This window comes from Leguminivora glycinivorella, chromosome 16, assembly GCF_023078275.1.
Source record: "Leguminivora glycinivorella isolate SPB_JAAS2020 chromosome 16, LegGlyc_1.1, whole genome shotgun sequence".
Lineage (NCBI taxonomy): Eukaryota > Metazoa > Arthropoda > Insecta > Lepidoptera > Tortricidae > Leguminivora > Leguminivora glycinivorella.
The window spans coordinates 12896654-12916727 of NC_062986.1; the positions used below are offsets into that span (position 1 = coordinate 12896654).

Consider the following 20074-nt stretch of genomic DNA (forward strand, 5'->3'; position numbering starts at 1 on the left):
TTACTTCCGGCTATCATGTGATCCAAGAAAGAAGCCAATCAGAAGCACACTGGAATTTGGTTTCTAATATTTCATTGGTAGATATTGAGATACCGCCAAAATATGTTATAACCGACCAATTACATATTGTTCTTTCAATAAACAAAGCGCAATATCCGTTCAAAATGGCCGACCAAACTGTGCCTATTTCTGTTCCATCAGAAAAGCCTGTGAAACTCTCAAAATGGAAAGTGAAAGAAGGTGCATTCGTATCACAAGGCCAAATATTATTTTTATACAATGATTCCTCAGGCCAAAATAGTGAAACAAAGAAATACAAAGCTATTCGCGCTGGTACGATATCGAGCATCAAGGTAAAGGAAGGCGACATTGCAGAGCCGGGGTGAGTGACGTCACGTAAACTAATCTTAGTCATTTACTCTTACAATTTTTGTATTCGTATTCCAAAGCAATTTCATTCATTTTAAACACAATGTTCAAAACTGTAATTTGCTATATCTCTTTCTGGCGCGGCCATGTTAATCTTACTTTCCCGCCAAATTTGAACTCTTGTTTACTAAATATACGACTATATTTTTATAACTTGATTCGTGTAATAACTATTGTAGAACTTAACAAATAGCAGTATAAATAAGAAAAAACAGTGTTACTTCAGTTCGTTTGTTTACGTGTTCACACTTGTACAAATAACTAACCTAAATATTACACTTACAGGGCACCAGTAGCAGAATTAGAAGAATGTCGGCACCCTACTGTGATGAAGGAGATGTGTGCGGAGTGCGGCGCCGACCTGCGTACCGACGAAGTATCAAAGAGGGACGCGGCGGTCGTGCCCATGGTGCATTCGGTACCTGAACTTAAGGTAATTTCACTCATCTATTTATCATTATTATAATAATTACATCAAAAGACAATCCATTTCAAACTGATTGGGCAATATACCTAAACTTTTATGAGTCCTATTCAAGCAATAGAAGTAATAAAACATTCAGACTCATTACCTAATTTTTTGTTTCTGTTCCGTTTTTCCAGCTACCCTAAGGTTGTCTGGAAGAGATCGCTTTTTAGCGATAAGACCGCCGGTTGTTACCTAGTTATACTCTCACTCAACATTCTGTATATTTATAACATGTAAAATGGTGCAATAAAGAATATTTACTTACTTACTAATTTTTGTTTAAATTTTTTGAAGTCAAATAATCATAGTAAATGCAAAAGTATAGCAGTTTTTAAAGGAGGTTACCATATTTATATAACTTCCAGGAGTTGCATAGTTCCACAAAACAATGTATTGTTATATAATTGTAATTTATTGAACAGGTTTCAGAAGAGCTGGCTCAGAAGTTAGGCCGAGAAGATGCAGAGCGCCTTCTGAAAGATCGCAAGCTGGTGCTGCTAGTGGACTTGGATCAGACATTAGTGCACACTACTAATGATAATATTCCACCTAATTTGAAGGTAATGTTCTAAAGTTTAAATAATATTTGGCACACTTATACATATTTACCCCCTTATATTGTAGTAGTATGTTTATGAATAAGGGTGTTAATATTTCTGATAGTAGGAATAATTTCATTTTGCTCTTCATGCTTCAAATTGAGGTACAAGAGGAACTTATCCCAATCACAATAAAACAAAGCCTCAAAAAGTTGAAACAACATGTAATAAGGAGTCAAATTAAGATGTAAATAAATCATAAACATATTTATTAACAATCAAAGAAAATAAAGTATAAATTATATATTAAAGTTATTTTAATAAGCCTTTTTATGTTTGACTACAGGATGTACTCCACTTCTTCCTGCGAGGTCCAGGCAGCCCCGGCCGCTGGTGCCACACCCGGCTCAGGCCCCGGACCCAGGAGTTCCTTGAATCAGCGTCTAAACACTATGAGCTGCATGTTTGTACATTCGGCGCGCGACAATACGCTCATGCTATCGCTGACTTGTTGGATCCTGAGAAGAAGTACTTTTCTCATAGGATTTTGTCAAGGGATGAGTGTTTTGATGCTAGAACAAAATCTGCCAATTTAAAGTAAGTGTCAGGTTGATTTTTGCTCTTTTCTCTTTATTGTAAATTAGCTTTTGCCCGCGGCTTCGCTCGGAATAGGCAGAAAGGCAGACAAACAAACAGACTCACACACTTTCCCATTTATAATATTAGTATGGATAGTGGATAACTTTCGCTCATTATAAACTTGCGAAAATTCTGATGGGTTGAACTCAAACTTCTGATTGCTTTAAGTTGCGCCCATAATAAAGACTGAGAAAGATTCTTACTACTTTCATATGAGTTAAAATACATACATACATACAATCACGCCTGTATCCCATAAAGGGGTAGGCAGAACACATGAAACTACTAAAGCTTCAGTGCCACTCTTGGCAAATAAGGGGTTGAAAGAAAACGAAACTGTGACATTGCAGTGACAGGTTGCCAGCCTCTCGCCTACGCCACAATTTAACCCAATGAGTTCAAATATTAACAAATTTACACCCTTATACACAACAGTGGTGGGCAAACTTTCACTAAGGGCCAAATTTACACCAAAAATGCATTTTTACTATAATGCTGGCTACATTATTTTGCAGGAATGGTGGAGGGCCGAATATGGCCCGCCTTTGCCCACCACTGCACTACAACAATGAAATAAACTCTAAATTCAATGTTACAAATGTTTTCAATGTTTTTTTTTTCAGAGCATTGTTTCCCTGTGGAGACAACATGGTCTGCATAATAGATGACAGAGAAGACGTGTGGCGGCACGCGTCTAACCTCATCCACGTTAGGCCATACTCATTCTTTCAGAACACGGGAGATATCAATGCACCACCTCAAGCCAGTAAGTATATCATTAAAATAGTACATTACGATACAAATGCGGAAAAAAGGAAGTTCTAGTGGTGATACATAAAAACACGACCAAAGGGAGTGTTTTAAATCTACAAGAGTTACTAATTTCCTTACTTACAGTATCTTACGACGTTATTCTGTACATATTATGGCCCTCTGAATTTTCGAGATAGGCACATAATATAAATTGGCCACAAAATTCTATTTGGTGTACCTATAAATAGCTTAGGATTGCACTGATAGCTTAAAAATCCTATTATTTTACTTCACGGTAGAACCTTGAATAATTTTGCATAGAATCTATACCATTTTCTACTCACAAGAAATAGAAGTGGATTGATTGCTACTTTTTCAGAGATATATTTTAGAGTGATAAGATAATATCTTACAATCAGTCCAAATATTAAATAAAGAGTCCTTCTGAAGACTTTCTTTTGTATTAAGCCTTAAAAGAGAGACAGATACGAGGACTACATTTTCTTGCTTCTATTCTCAGAAAGTACATTCCGTGAGACCCATATTTTAAATTTAATCTATTTTTTAATTGCAGTTGATGAAAAAGCAAAGCTTATCAGTGGTAAAAACGGTTCCCAAGTATCCCCCGCCAATCAAATGCCTACTCTAGACCCCGAACCAGAACAAAAGAAAGACAAAGAAAGCAATAGTGATAAGAAAGAGAAAGAAGAGACAGTGGAAGATGGTGATAATGGGAAAATTATTAATGATAAGGAGAAAGAGGATAAATCGGAAACAAAAGATGAAGAAGATGTAGCCAGTGAGCCGCAGGAGCCTAAATGGGTAGAGACGGCTGACGGACAAATAGAGGTTGAAGATCCTGATGACTATTTAATATATTTGGATGATATTCTTTTGAGAATACATAAGTAAGTAACAACGTTCATGAACCTGTTAGAATTTAAAGTGCGTTTTAACATTAACCGATCGGATGTCGGACCGATATCCCATACATTACAGGCGCCGTCTTCGATTTTTTCTATTGAAATCCTTCCGACATCCGATATCGGATCGGATAATGTGAAAACTGCCTAAGACTGAAAAGGAAGGCAAACGGTTTCAAAAAATACCTGTAGAGGACAAATTACCTAATTAACTTTTTGTGATATAAATATAAAGTATTTGCAATTTTTATCCAATTTCATGTCAATAATGATAATGTCATGTTTACTGCACATTTTGGCTGCAAATAAATTAAGACTAGTTAGTCGTTTTTACTGTGCACTTTTAGCAAATCGACAATCTTGTAGGAGGTAGGGCATAGCGGATGATATTCCGCTTTGTGTGGTAGGGCACAGCACAGCGGATATCGTCTCGCTCGAATCTAGATCAGAGCCCAACTGGGGTAGTACTTCCGCCTTACAGAAGACCGCAGCCAAATAGCACTAGACCCTTCTCATAGTGTTGTGTTCCTGTCGGTGAGTAAGGCTGCCAGAGCTCAACGAGGGTGCGGTGTGCTGATGACAGGAGGACTTACAGAACTAACTTGTTCCGTCTATTGTCCTTTGAGTCGTCGTCGGCAACCCGAACCCTCCTTGGAACTTGTACACTCCTTTTTGCTGTGTACTTAACACAGCAAAAGGGAATGTACAAGTTTCTAATGGGGTGGCAACGCGCATGTGACACTGTTTGAGTTGCAGGCGTCCATAGGTTACGGTGACCGCTTTACATCAGGCGGGCCGTATGCTTGTTTGCCACCGACGTAGTATAAAAAAAAACCATTGTGCTAATTTTGCGTAAAAAGATTTAGTGCTACTCTACCCACCTCAACTCTTATATAAAACCTTTCAGTATTTTTCTGATATTTTTGGTTTTTAACTATAATTTCTATTTTCAGATCTTTCTACGAACTGTATGACAAAATGGATGGTAAACAAATACCAGACTTGAAGACCATCATACCAGAAGTGAAAAGCAAGGTTCTAGAAGGAGCCAGCCTAGTTTTCAGCGGGCTGGTGCCCACGCATCAGAGATTAGAAACTTCTAGAGCGTACTTAGTGGCGAGGAGTCTAGGGGCTGAAGTTACGCAAGATTTCACTGAGAAATCGACTCATTTAGTGGCTGTGCGGTCAGGTAATTAAACTATCTGTGTGCACTATGCTATCCAACCTATCTTTTTGGTGTATGACATAGGAGGCACACAAGCAGCATATGTAGCAATGGACTAGCTAGTATCAGTAGTAAATGTATTAACTTTTAATTTATTTTTATACTTAATAAGTGTTTAGTACAATTTTTTGTCATAAAATCATATTTACAAAGCAATTAAATAGTATGACAAGATGACCATGGCGGCCGTTTCGGGTGGTAGTACTGGTAGTACTATAAAATAGTATGATATGATGACCATGGCGGCCGTTTCGGGTGGTAGTACTATAAAATAGTATAAGATGACCATGGCGGCCGTTTCGGTTGGTAGTACTATAAAATAGTATGACAAGATGACCATGGCGGCCGTTTCGGGTGGTAGTACAATAAAATAGTATGACAAGATGACCATGGCGGCCGTTTCGGGTGGTATTACAATAAAATTAGGTCCTGTTTGGATTCTGACTGCGGCCTGCGTATTTAGATAATTTTTCCATAAAGTATGTTGACTGGCAATATACTTGGTCATTATCAATTTGTTTGATCTTTGTGTATTTAGGACATTATTATATTTTTAACTTTTAGGAACTGCAAAAGTGAACGCAAGCAGGCGTATAGGCGAGGGAAAGAACAAACTCCACGTCGTGACGCCGGAGTGGCTGTGGGCCTGCGCGGAGCGGTGGGAGCGCGTCGACGAAAGATTGTACCCCTTACAACGAGGTGGACAGGTAAAGTATAGAATAATTATGTTGACAAATTCGGTATAAGAATCGTGATCATCGTGACGCTTTATACATTTAGGTCGCGTTTCGTTCGAAGACGTGCCAAGATTTCGACTGAAAGATGAAGACATCACCATTATCAGTTTCAATATAATAGTAGGTTTAATTAATTAATTACGTCACTCCAAATTTTGACCCCCGTGTTTCTATTTCATAGAAAAAAAGTTATATTTCTGATACGTGTCATAATCGGCATAAGCCACTACCTCCCATTTAGTAGGGGGAAATTAGCTAAAATTACGGCATAATTAATGGAAGGTTTTTTTTAATTGAAATATGTACCTTATAGACCGAAGTTATTTTTCATCAACCCTCCCCACCCCTCCCCCCTCTGCGTCACCCCTCTACCCTCCCTTAAAGTGCCGAAAATGCGGTTTTTCTCGATTTCTGACAAAAATGTTGAAGATACAGAAAAAGCGCGTAGGAACAAAGTAATCCTTAATAAATTTACTACAAATCATTCATTAACACTTTGGTTCTAGCACTTATAGTTTTTGCGCGATCCGTCACGAAAGTTGGTCCTTTGCTGCAATTTTCTTTAATGAATGTTAAGTTTTCGCCCAAAATGCTTACGAAATCGTCGAAATTTGTTTGATATGACTAAAATATTGTAACTCATGACTAAAATAAAATTAAGGGGGAAAAATCACTACCATGGGTGGAATTTCCAATATGTCTTGGAATTCCAGTAACTATTTAAGACGTAATATTTTCACGGTAGTAGTCGCTAGGAGTACCATTGATCCATATAGTATATCGATGACTGGGGATGAGCTTTTGGTAGCTGTTGGTAGAGCCCTGGAGTATCAATCCAGAATCCGTGAGTTCAAGTTCCACCCATGGTAGTGATTTTTCTCCCTGAAATTCATTTTCAGTTTATATTATTTTAGTAATATCAAACAGATTTCGTAAGCAATTTGGGAGAAAACTTAACATTCACTAAAGAAAATTGCAGCAAAGGACCAACTTTCGTGATGGATCACGCGAAAACTATAAGTGCTAGAACCAAAGTGTCAATGAATGATTTGTAGTAAATTTATTAAGGATTACTTTATTCATACACACTTTTTCTGTATCTTCAACGGTTTTGTCAGAAATCGCGAAAAACCACATTTTCGGCTATTTAAGGGGGGAAGAGGGGTGACGCAGAGGGGGGAGGGATGGGGAGGGTTGATGAAAAATAACTTCGGCCTATAATGTACATATCCCAATCAAAAAAAATCTTCCATTAATTATGCCAAAATTTTCATACATAACCTTCCAGAAGCAACATACCACTGAAATAGGAAACCTATGGAAGTGAAACATCAACAAAAAACGCGTGCCGGATGTGACGTCATCCTGGGACAAAACATGGCGGTTTTAGTGCTGCCCATAACATTTTACTGTAATTATGATTTGTCGATAAATCGATAAACTTTGCAACGTTCTCGGCTCATTTCACATACTATTCATTCTTTATAGAATTAATATTTTAATGGGAGTACAGTCGCCTGAACACACTGACAATGACATTCACAGAACAAAACATGGCGGATTTTCGGTCGCATTAGGTATTTACGCATATTCATGTTCCACTTTATGTACGTACTGAAATACTGTCATATTCTTTTGTCATCGGTTATAGTGCTGAGTTAAAACGAGACAGCGATATGTTTATGCGTTCAACGTCAGAATGGGTGCTATTTATATAAGCAATTGTATGTATAGAACAACATGTCTCGTCCATATATATACGTCCATGCAACATACTAATTCCTCCGATGTAAGAAGTTGACGACCTCTTAACGGCGCTCGTTCCACAGAGCAGCGCGCGGCGGCCGCCCGCGCACTGCAGCAGCCCGCCGCCGGCGCCCGCGCCGGCGCCCGCGCCCGCGCCGGTCGCGGCGGCGCGCAAGCGCACGGCGTCGGGCCGCTTCGCCGACACCATCAACCCGCTGCTCTCCTTCTCCAGTGACGACATCGCCGACATGGACCGCGAGGTAACGACCGAGGTGTGCGTGTGCGTGTGGATTGAGTGAGCACCTTCCGAAAATAAAAAAATATATGCTGATCATTTAGTAAAAGTTCTAAAACGATTGTAAAACGAATCTCTGAATTTGTAAAAAGATAAATCAAAAGATACAGTCGTTAACATATGCTCACTCGGTTCTCACAAACTACCGACGAAAACAGTGAATGTAATCATTTAACATATAATATTGATATACTGACATTTAGTAAAAAATATGCCAACTTACCTCTATAGATTTTAGATCACCTAGTGACGTATTTAATTTTTTACAAATACTTTCTTATGCTCACTCGATCCTCACACTTTTGAAAAGCCGAATTTTGATGAAAAACAAGATTTAGACCGCTATTATATGTGTATAGTTTAGTAAAAGTGAAATGGGAATTTGTAAAATACAAAACGAACCACTAACGCGTCAGGGTTTTTTATAATAAATTTTTGTAAGTGCTCACTCAGCCCACACGTTTTGAGAAAGTTAAAAATGTAAATATCTTAAGATTTGTAGCACCACAGACACTCAAAAGTACTTCAACATTTAGTAAAAATGTTTACTAAATATCCACCATTTAATATTTTATATTCGTTGTCTGGTTTTAAAGATATTCAGACATAACTTTTCTCATACAAATGTATCATGTAGGGTGGCCACACTATGTCGGCTCCTGATTTTCCCCGCCTTCCCATTGTCATATTGAGATTGGGGAGTTTCGTTCAATTTTGATAATAGTTTATATTAAACTAATACCATATTAATTCTCCATCTGCAAACTGTTTTTAGGTTATGTTCTTGGCGTAGTGATGATGTGTATGGTGTAATTTTTAGTGTGTGTGTGGATTGAGTGAGCACCTTCCGAAAACAAAAAAAAATATGCTGATCATTTAGTAAAAGTTCTAAAACAATTGTAAAACGAATCTCTGAATTTGTAAAAAGATAAATCAAAAGATACAGCCATTAACATGTGCTCACTCAGTTCTCACAAACTACCAACGAAAACAGTGAATATATTCATTTAACATATAATATTTATATACTAACATTTAGTAAAAAATAGGCCAACCTACCTCTATAAATATTAGATCACCTAGTGACGTATTAAATTTTTTATAAATAGTTTCTTATGCTCACTCAATCCACACACTTTTGAAAAGCCGAATTTTGATGAAAAACATAAGATTTAGACCGCTATTATATGTGTATAGTTTAGTAAAAGTGAAATGGGAATTTGTAAAATACAAAACGAACCACTAACGTGTCAGGTTTTTTATAATAAATTTTTGTAAGTGCTCACTCAGTCCACACGTTTTGAGAAAGTTAAAAATGTAAATATCTTACGATTTGTAGCACCTAAGACACTCGAAAGTACTTCAACATTTAGTAAAAATTTTTACTAAATATCCACCATCTAATATTTTATATTCGTTGTCTGGTTTTAAAGATAATCAGACATAACTTTTCTCATACAAATGTATCAAGTACGGTGACCACACTATGTCGGCTCCTGATTTTCCCCACCTTCCCGTTGTCATATTGAGATTGGGGAGTTTCGTTCAATTTTGATAATAGTTTACCGGATTTGTAAGTGGGAGCGAGAAAAGAATAACTATTTCTCGCTCCCACTTACAAATCCGGTACGCTCATCTGTTAGCGCGATTAGATTACCAGGTTCTGGTTTCTTACTAGTGAAGTATTATATTCTTTGTTTCTTACCAATTATCATTCATGTCCTTTTTAATGCATGCATGTCGATATGGTTATTATCCTGACGTCGATAAAAATTACACAATACACATCATCACTAGGCCAAGAACATAACCTAAAAACAGTTTGCAGATGGAGAATTAATATGGTATTAGTTTAATATTATCAAAATTGAACGAACGAAACTCCCCAATCTCAATATGACAATGGGAAGGTGGGGAAAATCAGGAGCCGACATAGTGTGGTCACCCTACTTGATACATTTGTATGAGAAAAGTTATGTCTGAATATCTTTAAAACCAGACAACGAATATAAAATATTAGATGGTGGATATTTAGTAAAAATTTTTACTAAATGTTGAAGTACTTTCGAGTGTCTTAGGTGCTACAAATCGTAAGATATTTACATTTTTAACTTTCTCAAAACGTGTGGACTGAGTGAGCACTTACAAAAATTTATTATAAAAAAACCTGACACGTTAGTGGTTCGTTTTGTATTTTACAAATTCCCATTTCACTTTTACTAAACTATACACATATAATAGCGGTCTAAATCTTATGTTTTTCATCAAAATTCGGCTTTTCAAAAGTGTGTGGATTGAGTGAGCATAAGAAACTATTTGTAAAAAATTAATACGTCACTAGGTGATCTAATATTTATAGAGGTAGGTTGGCCTATTTTTTACTAAATGTTAGTATATAAATATTATATGTTAATTGAATATATTCACTGTTTTCGTTGGTAGTTTGTGAGAACTGAGTGAGCACATGTTAATGGCTGTATCTTTTGATTTATCTTTTTACAAATTCAGAGATTCGTTTTACAATTGTTTTAGAACTTGTACTAAATGATCAGCATATTTTTTTTTTATTTTCGGAAGGTGCTCACTCAATCCACACGCACACACGACCGAGCGAGCATATAACCTAACTAGATCGAACGTCTCGTTTCACGTTTAAGAAAAAAGGTGGTCACGTTGCCTCGTGACATGCCTCACTTTGTGAACACACTGAACACTGTGGACGCGCCTAAACAGGGACTCCTCATACACAAAATGCAACTCAAAGCTGATAGATGTGACTTCACCCTAAATGGGATCTTATTATACTCAGTGTCCTCCAGCTACTTTCATAAGTATGTACCTATATACCTCTAGCAAATATTTCACAATACAATTTCCAGTCAAATGCATAATGCATTAACGGTGTATATACTGACAAACATGAATGTTTGACACACAAAGGAATAAGCAACCAATATAAAAACAATTGATAGCCAAATTCTAAATTCTCTCAAAATAATTATATTCAAACTATAATTTTACACCTATGTCACACCTCGGACACTGGCGGTCCATTAGGCAGCGTTCCCACTTATGCGTCGCGTGTCTCGGGGCGCGCAACGGGCGTCCGCGCCACGCCACCTGAGTGTAATTCAAAAAGCGTCTCCTCAGTACATTTTGTATAGGAAGGACGTAAGGCGCGCGCCCCGCCGCCGCCACGCCACCTGGGGCGCGTCTTACGTCTTTCCTATACAAAATGTACTGAGGAGGCGTTTTTTGAATTACACTGAAGCGGCGTGGCGCGGACGCCCGTTGCGCGCCCCGAGACACGCGACGCTCTGGTGTGGCCGGTCACTTATATATGAAAGAGGCGCGTTCCTAGCACACAGTCTAAGCTCGTGTAGGTAAACGCGTACTGTGCTTGTATGAGTGAGATATGACAGGTTGACTGTTCACGTTTTTGACAGGCGGTAACTGTGAGGTAACCGAGAGGGGGTGGTCGGCGCTTTCAGCGGGGAGCGGGAGTGGCCATACTGTACGATAGTACTCTTTATTATACTGTGCCTATGTTCAGGTTGAAGACATCTTCAATGAATCTGATGAGAGTTCGTCGGACGAGGAAGCGACCGGCGCCAGAGATGACGACTTGGACGATGAAGAGAACCCACCTGAAGACCGGCTGATCACGCTAGAGAATGAAGACAGCGTGCAGGACAGGCTCGATGACACGCGGGACGGGGACAACTCCAGTGAATCAGACACAGGTTAGTTTGCCAACAATATCGGTAAAAACTTATTTATGTATGCTACGAATTCGGTACGTCACAATTTGCATTTGAGGAGAATTTGTAGGACTAATGGAATTGTGAAAATTCTACATATTAGACCTTAGAATAAAAGACCTATTAGACCTTCCTTTAAGAGCAATATCATGATATCATTATTGTACAGCAGGGGTAACAAAGTTAACAACCGCGAAATCGGACGTACTTCCGAAGTGCCGAGCAATGTGATGTACTGAGTAATGAACTTATCCCTTACTGGTTTTTTTTTTTTTTTTTTCAGATGGTGAGTCGCGCCGCAAGAGGCCGCGCCGGTCGCCGCCGTCCGACGACGAGCCGCCGGACGACGCGGACGACGACAGCTCGTGGAACCTCATGGGCGCGGCGCTCGAACGAGAGTTCCTGGCTGAATGATGCTGGTTTACTTCGAACAATTGCGGGCTGAATAAATTAATTTTTGCGTTATCACTTGTTTCATTTAAGCGCTTTTAGCCCTATATCCCTTCCCCCAGTCCTTCATGGTCCTCTGCTGCGGTGTATTCCGGGGCCCCAAGAAATCCAAGAATATTAGCATTTATTTACCGTGTTTACGTTTGGTTTCTCTTTGTTGACAAGTTTCAAAAATAGTGTGTAGCTAATAATTAATGAATCTACAGTTGAACTCACGTTAATTATAGCGCTATTGCTGCGACATGTTTCTTAGTGTGTAGCTAAAGTGGCTAATGTACAACTTTAACCATTTCGAGGATATATCCGTAATTAGAAAAAGTGCCAATACAAATCATGATGAGCCAAGATTTTTAGGGTTGTTGATGGATTGTTTGTGTGCTAGATGGTGCTGTTCAATGTGATTAAAATCCTGGATCGCGCTATCAAGATCTATGAGATAAAAACTCCAAACTGCAACCTGTGTAGTTGAGATATTACATATTTTACTGCATGTACAGTCAGCCAAGAAAGTGGTTTACCACTTTTCGTCTCTATTTCAAACATATAAGGTCGAAAAGTGGTAAACCACTTTTTTGGCTGACTGTACCTACGCCTATTTTGGCTGTTTTTGTTATTAGTATAGTAAAAAATCCTGGCTCACTCTGCCACAACCCATCCCATATGGCAAGCAAGTTTTTCTCTACACCACTGCAGGACAAAAACAACAATAAAATAACTGTTACAGTATCTACATAATTTTATTTACCTATGTAAACTAATATAACTATACTAAACTACTTAAATAGCATATGGATCATTTTCATCAAATACATGGAACTTCGTGTAAGTAGGTTTAGATGTAAAGTCTTTCTTATTGTCTTGCCAGCCTCTTGGGGGTGCTTTCTTATAATCATATGTAGACTTTAGTTTTCCATATAACTCAGCTTCTCTGTCAATATCTTCTCTGTATCTTTCCTTAGCCACCTTCTTGCCTGTTACAGGATCAGTTACATCGCCAAATGGATAAACAACCTCCTTTACTTCATGGGTGATGAGTTTAGTCAGCTTGTGGGGCAATGCTTGGATTAAAACTATGTCTCCGGTTTTACATTTCTTGACGGGGTCATGGCAATAGTAGAATTCGTCTTTTCTAAAATACTGTAACAGAACAAAGTGTGAAAATTAAATATAATGTATGTTGCTGCTTTATCGCATTATAATTGCGCAAAGTAATACTTTATGTGCCTCTGTTGAAACTTCAAAACTGCCATATGTACTGTACTGCAAAACATCGTACAATACACGATCGGAGAGGGAATTCGTAGCTCGTGTCGATTTAAATAAGATATATATCTAAAGATTTCTAGTAAACTTTTATTTTATACTAACCATGAGTAAATTTTCATCCAATTCTAACCTCTTCACTCTAATTTTAACTGCATTTTGTTTAAGAGACGGGACGCACTGACCCATTAAAAGGAATTTTCTTGCTGTTTCAGCCACGTTACGGGCCATTTTAGATGGTTAAATTGTTTACAGCAATTATTAGCGAATAAGTGGAACACAATTTTATTATTTTATTTGGATTTATTTGACAGGTAACAAATGACATGACAATTGACATGCCAGTGCCAGTACAGAGTGCGTTTGGATACTAAAAAATATACCAATTTTATAGGTACTCAGAACGCTCCCCAGATCTGAAATGGCTATTGCACATGATAGACATGTATATGTATTGCATAGATACAGATAGAGGGCCAACTACAAAATGTAAGCATACCTCACTGGAAGCTTTCACTTCATTTCTGCCTGGTGTAATTGAGCCAATGACGGAAGGTAGCTCGACATCGTTGAAATAACTTCGGGCGCGCTACCGCCAGGTGTCGCCACTGAGCCGGTTATTCTAGTCAAATTCGTATGAAAATATATAGAAATTAGACGGAAACGGATATGCTCTCTCAATCTTAAAGCTTCCAGTGAGGTAAGTATTTAATATGCGTTTTATTTCAGGTAAAACGCTGCTATTCAAGTGCGTTACATTTACATTGCCGTATTTGTTTGATATTTAGTTTAGCTTGGCGGCAATTAAAAACTTATGCCTGCAAATCATGATCAATATGGTTCTAACAAACCATTGCTTCGGCTGGGTAAATCATGGATAAATGCGCCATGTGCAAGAACCATGATGTTGATTTGTGGTAGTTCAGGATCTATCTAGCATGATCATTGATAGTATGTAATCAATTACATCAGTGCTATACTGACTGTTTACACAATCAAATCATTCATTGAATAACAGTCTACAATGTTTACCGACTAAACAACTATATAATCAGGTATAAATCATGTTTTGGGATTTGGGACAAAAGCTAGCAGCAACAAAATAAAACAAGGAAAGTTATTGTAACATTTAATCAACATGATTATAATGATGCAAAATAGAATACATTCATATCATAGTACCTATGATAAACAAAACCTAACAAATAACCCTCCCAACTAGGAAATATAAATGGCATTTATGAATCACAATTCTTACCCAGCACCACAAAACAATATAAATCCAGCCTTATAGTTTGATTTAGTTAAAAATGTAACATAAATGAGATTATGGGACTAATTTAGTTATTGGTTTTATGATTGTGACCAATGCCGCTATAGATGATATCGCTCCTAATGTCCCGACAGCACTTGGGCTAAGTTTTGTAAAACCAAGAGCAGTCAGTGGTATAAACAAATCACAGGAATTCTTAACAGTATCTATAAATATATCTTTGTGACAAGAAACAAATGCATGTACATGTTTTAAACTTGAAGACAAATCAAACTGCCTTGAAGTTACGCCAAGTAATTCTGAAGGTTTTAAAAATGTTGACCTATTTAATTCTAAAACATGTAATATTTCATAGAGGTCTCTAGCCAAATTTGCTATAATGGATAGTAACCAAAATCTGTTTGCAGTTTTGTTCCAGTTGTCTGAATCAGTTTTTAAAAATCCACTTTTTGTTAACCACACAACATGGTCAGCATACAAGTATAGTCCATGTGCCAGTTTGCTTACTGTAAGTGATATTCTGAGGAAGGGATCCTCTATATGCATGCTGTCCAAGGCGGTGTAGCAAATATCTATGCATCTTCCCAGACGCAAGACTGAAAAAATAAAAAAAGTTTGGTGTGGCATTACGAAAATCTTATCATAAAATACACTAATAACTGCTTTAATAAATCACTTACAGACTATCTCTACAATGTTGTAATTTGTTTACTTACTTTTACGGAAAGAACTGAGGGCAAGTTCTAGATTACGAATTCTGTCAATTGAATATTTATTAGCGTTTCTAGTTTCGAGTTGATGCCATATTAAGCGGCTAGTATACTGAAATAATCTGTAATTAACAAGTTTAAATGATTACTTAGAATAATAAAATCCAGAATAAAAAAATCCAGTGTTGTTATTGTGACTGTTCAATTATATTGATATGCATACCTGGCCAATTTATCTCTGCCATTGGACTGATTATTTACTTTAATTATAATATCCATATCTTTGTTATTCGAACTTTACCCTTTTGGCTCTATGTTGATATTTTTTTATCTTCTCCCAGTAAATTTAGAACTTTATAATTATACACTTGAGAAAAGATTCCTGGTTCACAAAGTGATAATATGTTCCTGAACTAAATTATGTGTAGATTTTTGTGGTTCTTTAATATATTTTCTTTAGCACTTGAGCATGAACAGCAAAGCAAACCGCAACTGAACTAATGAATGAATTGAATGATGAGATGAAGTGACAAGTGACACCGTCAATGGCCGCTGTACACATATGGCCAACGGTTCCACCAACCCCCTTGGCCAAGCGTGTAGAGGGCTACTTGGCCGTAAGTTGGCAGTTGGCGCTTGCGCTTGCCGGCCAACCGATTGGTGTCGGTTTTTTGTCCACACATCAAAGGATCTTGGCGCCAATGGCCAACTGCGTTTACACGTTGGCGCTTGAAGCTAGGAACATACTACGCGGACGTCCGTCGTAAATCGACCGCGGACGGGAATCTGGACAATGGAAATAAATACGCATCCGTGCAAACTATCGGTCGACGGACGTGGACGTGGCCTTGAGCGCATGGACGTCCGATCGAAATCTGGCTCGCTGGATGTTTTGTTCCGTGCACACTGATCGGTCGCGGTCGCGGTCGATTTACGACGGACGTCCGCGTAGTATGTTCCTAGCTTAACACATTCCCCGCCCGCTCCTCGCACCCCAAACACTGGTGACTCCTATCGCGAACAAAATATACAAGATTGCTACTCTATAGGAGGTTCTCTGTGAGTCAAAAAGATCAAAAACAATCAAGAAAAGTGTGTGCTTCTTTTTACTTTGTCAGAAATAATCGAATCGGAATCATTTTAATCGATTCCTGTGTGCTTCAAATTTTCACGCTGGCAATAATTTTTACTATACCAACCAAACGACACGAAATGGAAACTACCAATAGTACCAATCACCAAACATTTGCGTCGCAGATTGCGGGGTGGGGCAACGCGTTCGCGATGGTGAAGGCGTAACGTAGTACAATGCAGAAGACGCCATTTTGATTTGTCAAGAAATGTTTGTGAGTGACACTGTATAGTGTTCTTGTGAATTTCAGTAAATCGCGTGTTATTTTCGTGGAGTGGAGGTGTTAAGGTGTTGAGTGATCCGGGAAAAGTGACTGATAGTTTGTGGTAAGACTTCCATAACTCTGTGTGCTGCAGTGATTGTACATTTTCTGGAACAAAGCGACATTTTGAAGTGACGTGTAATGTTGTGCATTTCAGATAGTGGTTCATCGTACTGAGCTTTCATGATTGGATTACCGCGTAGCGATAGAGATAGAGATCGTATAACGGTGAAAATTCGTAACATGAAGAGGAGCTCGTCCAGGGATAGTATGCCGCGTTCGAAGAGGACTCGCAGTAGCATTGGCAGGTACGACGACAGCTCGGATGAGCGCGTCACACCGGAGCGAGTGCGGAGGAGGGTGCGGTCCCCGAGTCCCCGCGGTCGCTACGTGTCACCGCATCGCGATGATTATGTCCGCTCTCGTGAAGTCCGCGAGGAGTCGTCAAGACCTTACTATAAGGTGCTCTGCGTTAGTGCACTTCACCCAAAAGCTTCCGATGAAATCGTGAAGGATACGTTGTATAGGGAGTATAAAAAGTTTGGAGATTTTAGCATCAAAATTTCCCATGAATTAGAGGAACGAGTCGCCTACGTATGTTTCCGTAGCGTTGACGATGCGAGAGACGCCAAACATGCCAAACCGCGTATAATTTTGTATGATAAAGTTGCAATTGTTGATCCTGTATATGAGCCTGTTCGTTCAGAGTATAGGAGCAGGCCCCGCAGTATTACACCACCTGATTATGACCGACCCTATTCCTATGCTTGGTCCCCAGTTCCAGAGCGGCGTCGCGCCCCACCTGATGACCGGGCCTATGGCATTCCGCCTACTGTACCTCCCCATCATAGAGACTTCCGCCCACCTATGCATGAATATCCCATGGCAGGTCCTCATGGACCTCCAATGCATCACCGCCCACCCATGCACCACCCTCCGCATCCCCACTACATGCCACGTCCATACATGCCAAGACCTCATCACCCACCTTTTGAGAAAATGGAGAATAAGAAAGACAAGTTTCCCAACTACCTGCACCATGTCCACCCTGAAGATGATCCATTAGCTACCCGGACATTGTTTGCAGGCAATTTGGAGATAAACATATCTGATGAGGAACTGAGACGCATATTTGGCAGATATGGTATTGTTGAGGATATTGACATTAAGAGGCCACCACCGGGCACAGGTAATGCTTTTGCATTTGTTAGGTATCAGACTCTTGACATGGCACATAGAGCCAAAGTAGAGCTATCAGGCCAATATATTGGCAAATTCCAATGTAAAATTGGGTATGGCAAGGCCACCCCTACAACAAGAGTGTGGGTTGGTGGATTAGGACCCTGGACTTCAGTAGCCCAGCTGGAAAGAGAGTTTGATAGATTTGGAGCTATCAAAAAGATTGAATATGCCAAGGGTGAAGCACATGCTTACATTTTGTACGACTCAATTGATGCGGCACAAGCAGCAGTCAAGGAAATGAGAGGATTTCCCCTTGGTGGTCCGGACAGGCGTCTCCGCATAGATTTTGCTGATGTTGGTAATGGCGGGCCCTACAGACCTAAGACCTATGCACCACCAGTTGGTGAAGATGGTAGGCCTGTGGAGGGCTATGAAGGTTATGAGGGCACCTGGGAGGATGGATATGGATATGGTACACCTGGCTATAGAGGAAGGGGCAGAGGCGGCCGTGGCCGCGGTGGCATGTTTAGAGGTGTTTATCATGGCAGTGGAGACTACCGGGATGATGAATGGCGCCGTGCTCCTGCTGATGGAGAATACGAAGGTCGACTTCGTCGTTCTGGTTCGCGAGAACCTGGAGTTGACCGCTCGCGTTCACGGTCGCCTCGCCGTCGCTCTCCCGACAGCGATTCAGATGGCTCGCCCGCCGAAGTGGAGGCATGCTAGCTTCAGCCCGTACACTACCAGAAGTTGTACGAAAAGCAACCACAATTTGGAATGGTGCACTCATCCTTAAAAATTCACTATTTCCAACCAAATTGCATCTCACAGATGGTGATTCAGAAATTATTGACAGTCTAATGAAAGATGAAGATGGCAAAAACCAGCTGAGAATTACACAAAGATTGAGGCTGGATCAGCCAAAACTAGATGATGTGCAAAAGAGAATTGCTACATCTAGTTCCCATGCCATCTTTTTAGGTGTGGCAGGATCTACAGCTTCCATAACCAATGAAGATACAAGCATTCAGACAAGGCCAATGAGAAATTTGGTATCATATTTGAAACAAAAAGAGGCCGCTGGTGTAATCTCATTGTTAAACAAAGAAACAGAAGCTACGGGTGTGCTATACTCTTTCCCCCCTTGCGACTTCTCCACAGATTTACTCAAAAGAACTTGTCACAACTTGACAGAGGATAGTCTGAAAGAGGACCACTTGGTAATTGTGGTGGTACGCGGAGGCTCTGCTTAAAAATGATGAAAGTTTTAAATTATGTAAACAAAATGATTATTAGTTAAGATTTTTTATAAAATATCCACTTTTGTTATGTATTCTTGTGTTGTGTAGTGATGTTGTGAGGTGTATGTAAACTTAGTTAAGTGGAGGTTTCATTAACCAAAATTTGAACTGTGCAAGTGCTGTGTTTGTTCACAGTTTTAGTGATCAGCAATAATTGTTAAAAAAAATAGGTGTTAGTTTTGGCTAGTATTATAACAATCAAAATATGATAAACTGATGACTAAAAATTGTTCAAGTGTATTTATGAGATAGTGACATAATTCAGTTTTTTACATGTTCAGTTATAGTGTAAAATTAGTGTATGGTAGGTGAGGTGCTAGTGTAAGTGTGTGAACATGCAAATAGATTACCTATTTCTTCTGAAGTTGTAGTTTTTTTATACCTTGTGACAGTGATAGCGGAAGTGCAGTCTTCAGTGTCCCATTTTGTGTTGTTGTATGTGATGCACTGAACCAACCACTAGTGGGTTATTCATGCTGGGGTGATAGTGATGTTAGCTATTAAATGTGTTAATGCCCAGATGTTAGTGCTATTAAATGTGCTAGAAGTTTTTAAAACAAGAACCTTAAGTTTTGTGAAAGTTAACTGAGAGCATAGTAGACAAAGGTGAAGTAGTTTGCAGTGAAAAGTGCTATGGTATTTTTGTGTGTACTCTAGTTTATTTTTGGTGAGTAACAAACAATTGATGCAGGTCTTTTGTCTTATAAAAGGAAATTCTTCCTTGAGATTTATTATTTTTGTTTAGATGCTTTATTGATTCTGATGATAAATGGATGCTTTCCTCAAGATATTTATTAAAATGACAAAATTCTCGATTTTATACATACACATAATTCTATAATCTTGCATTCCCTTTTATGATCTAGATCTACACAATTTGTTCGACTTCTTTCTTTTGTTTCACCACCTTGCCCACTCAACTTCCAACTTCTGTCTGCAACAGAAGTCGGCTGACATGTTTTCTTGTAAGGTCATAATCATCAGA

General features: G+C 38.9%; 4 protein-coding genes across 5 annotated transcripts; 2 read left to right on the forward strand and 2 right to left on the reverse strand.

Annotated features, from left to right (window-relative positions):
* The first annotated feature begins 139 nt into the window (after window positions 1–139).
* Window positions 140–11981, forward strand: LOC125234461 (RNA polymerase II subunit A C-terminal domain phosphatase). 2 transcript variants are annotated; one of them, XM_048140715.1, is made up of 11 exons: window positions 141–382; window positions 715–862; window positions 1321–1458; window positions 1784–2034; window positions 2700–2842; window positions 3404–3737; window positions 4706–4941; window positions 5542–5684; window positions 7544–7720; window positions 11309–11498; window positions 11800–11981. In XM_048140715.1, the coding sequence occupies exons 1-11, from the start codon at window positions 165–167 to the stop codon at window positions 11928–11930; spliced, it is 2109 nt and encodes a 702-aa protein (XP_047996672.1). In that variant the 5' UTR covers window positions 141–164; the 3' UTR covers window positions 11931–11981. The 2 variants fall into 2 exon arrangements, with proteins under 2 accessions (XP_047996673.1, XP_047996672.1); XM_048140716.1 differs by lacking the exon at window positions 11800–11981 and having other exon boundaries at window positions 140–382; window positions 7549–7720; window positions 11309–11446.
* Window positions 11982–12684: 703 nt separating this feature from the next.
* Window positions 12685–13579, reverse strand: LOC125234791 (28S ribosomal protein S17, mitochondrial). Its single transcript, XM_048141192.1, has 2 exons — window positions 13335–13579; window positions 12685–13103 (listed from the first exon to the last, which is right to left on the reverse strand). Exons 1-2 carry the CDS (start codon window positions 13458–13460, stop codon window positions 12744–12746), a joined length of 486 nt encoding a protein of 161 aa, XP_047997149.1. The 5' UTR covers window positions 13461–13579; the 3' UTR covers window positions 12685–12743.
* A 766-nt stretch (window positions 13580–14345) lies between these two features.
* Window positions 14346–15732, reverse strand: LOC125234709 (peroxisomal membrane protein 11B). Its single transcript, XM_048141070.1, has 3 exons — window positions 15436–15732; window positions 15219–15334; window positions 14346–15098 (listed from the first exon to the last, which is right to left on the reverse strand). The coding sequence occupies exons 1-3, from the start codon at window positions 15489–15491 to the stop codon at window positions 14557–14559; spliced, it is 714 nt and encodes a 237-aa protein (XP_047997027.1). The 5' UTR covers window positions 15492–15732; the 3' UTR covers window positions 14346–14556.
* A 726-nt stretch (window positions 15733–16458) lies between these two features.
* LOC125234527 (RNA-binding protein spenito) lies at window positions 16459–19453 on the forward strand. Its single transcript, XM_048140793.1, is given in 2 exon segments — window positions 16459–18490; window positions 18493–19453. Coding segments are annotated over 2 exon segments (2250 nt in total). The 5' UTR covers window positions 16459–16789; the 3' UTR covers window positions 19042–19453.
* Window positions 19454–20074: the final 621 nt, after the last annotated feature.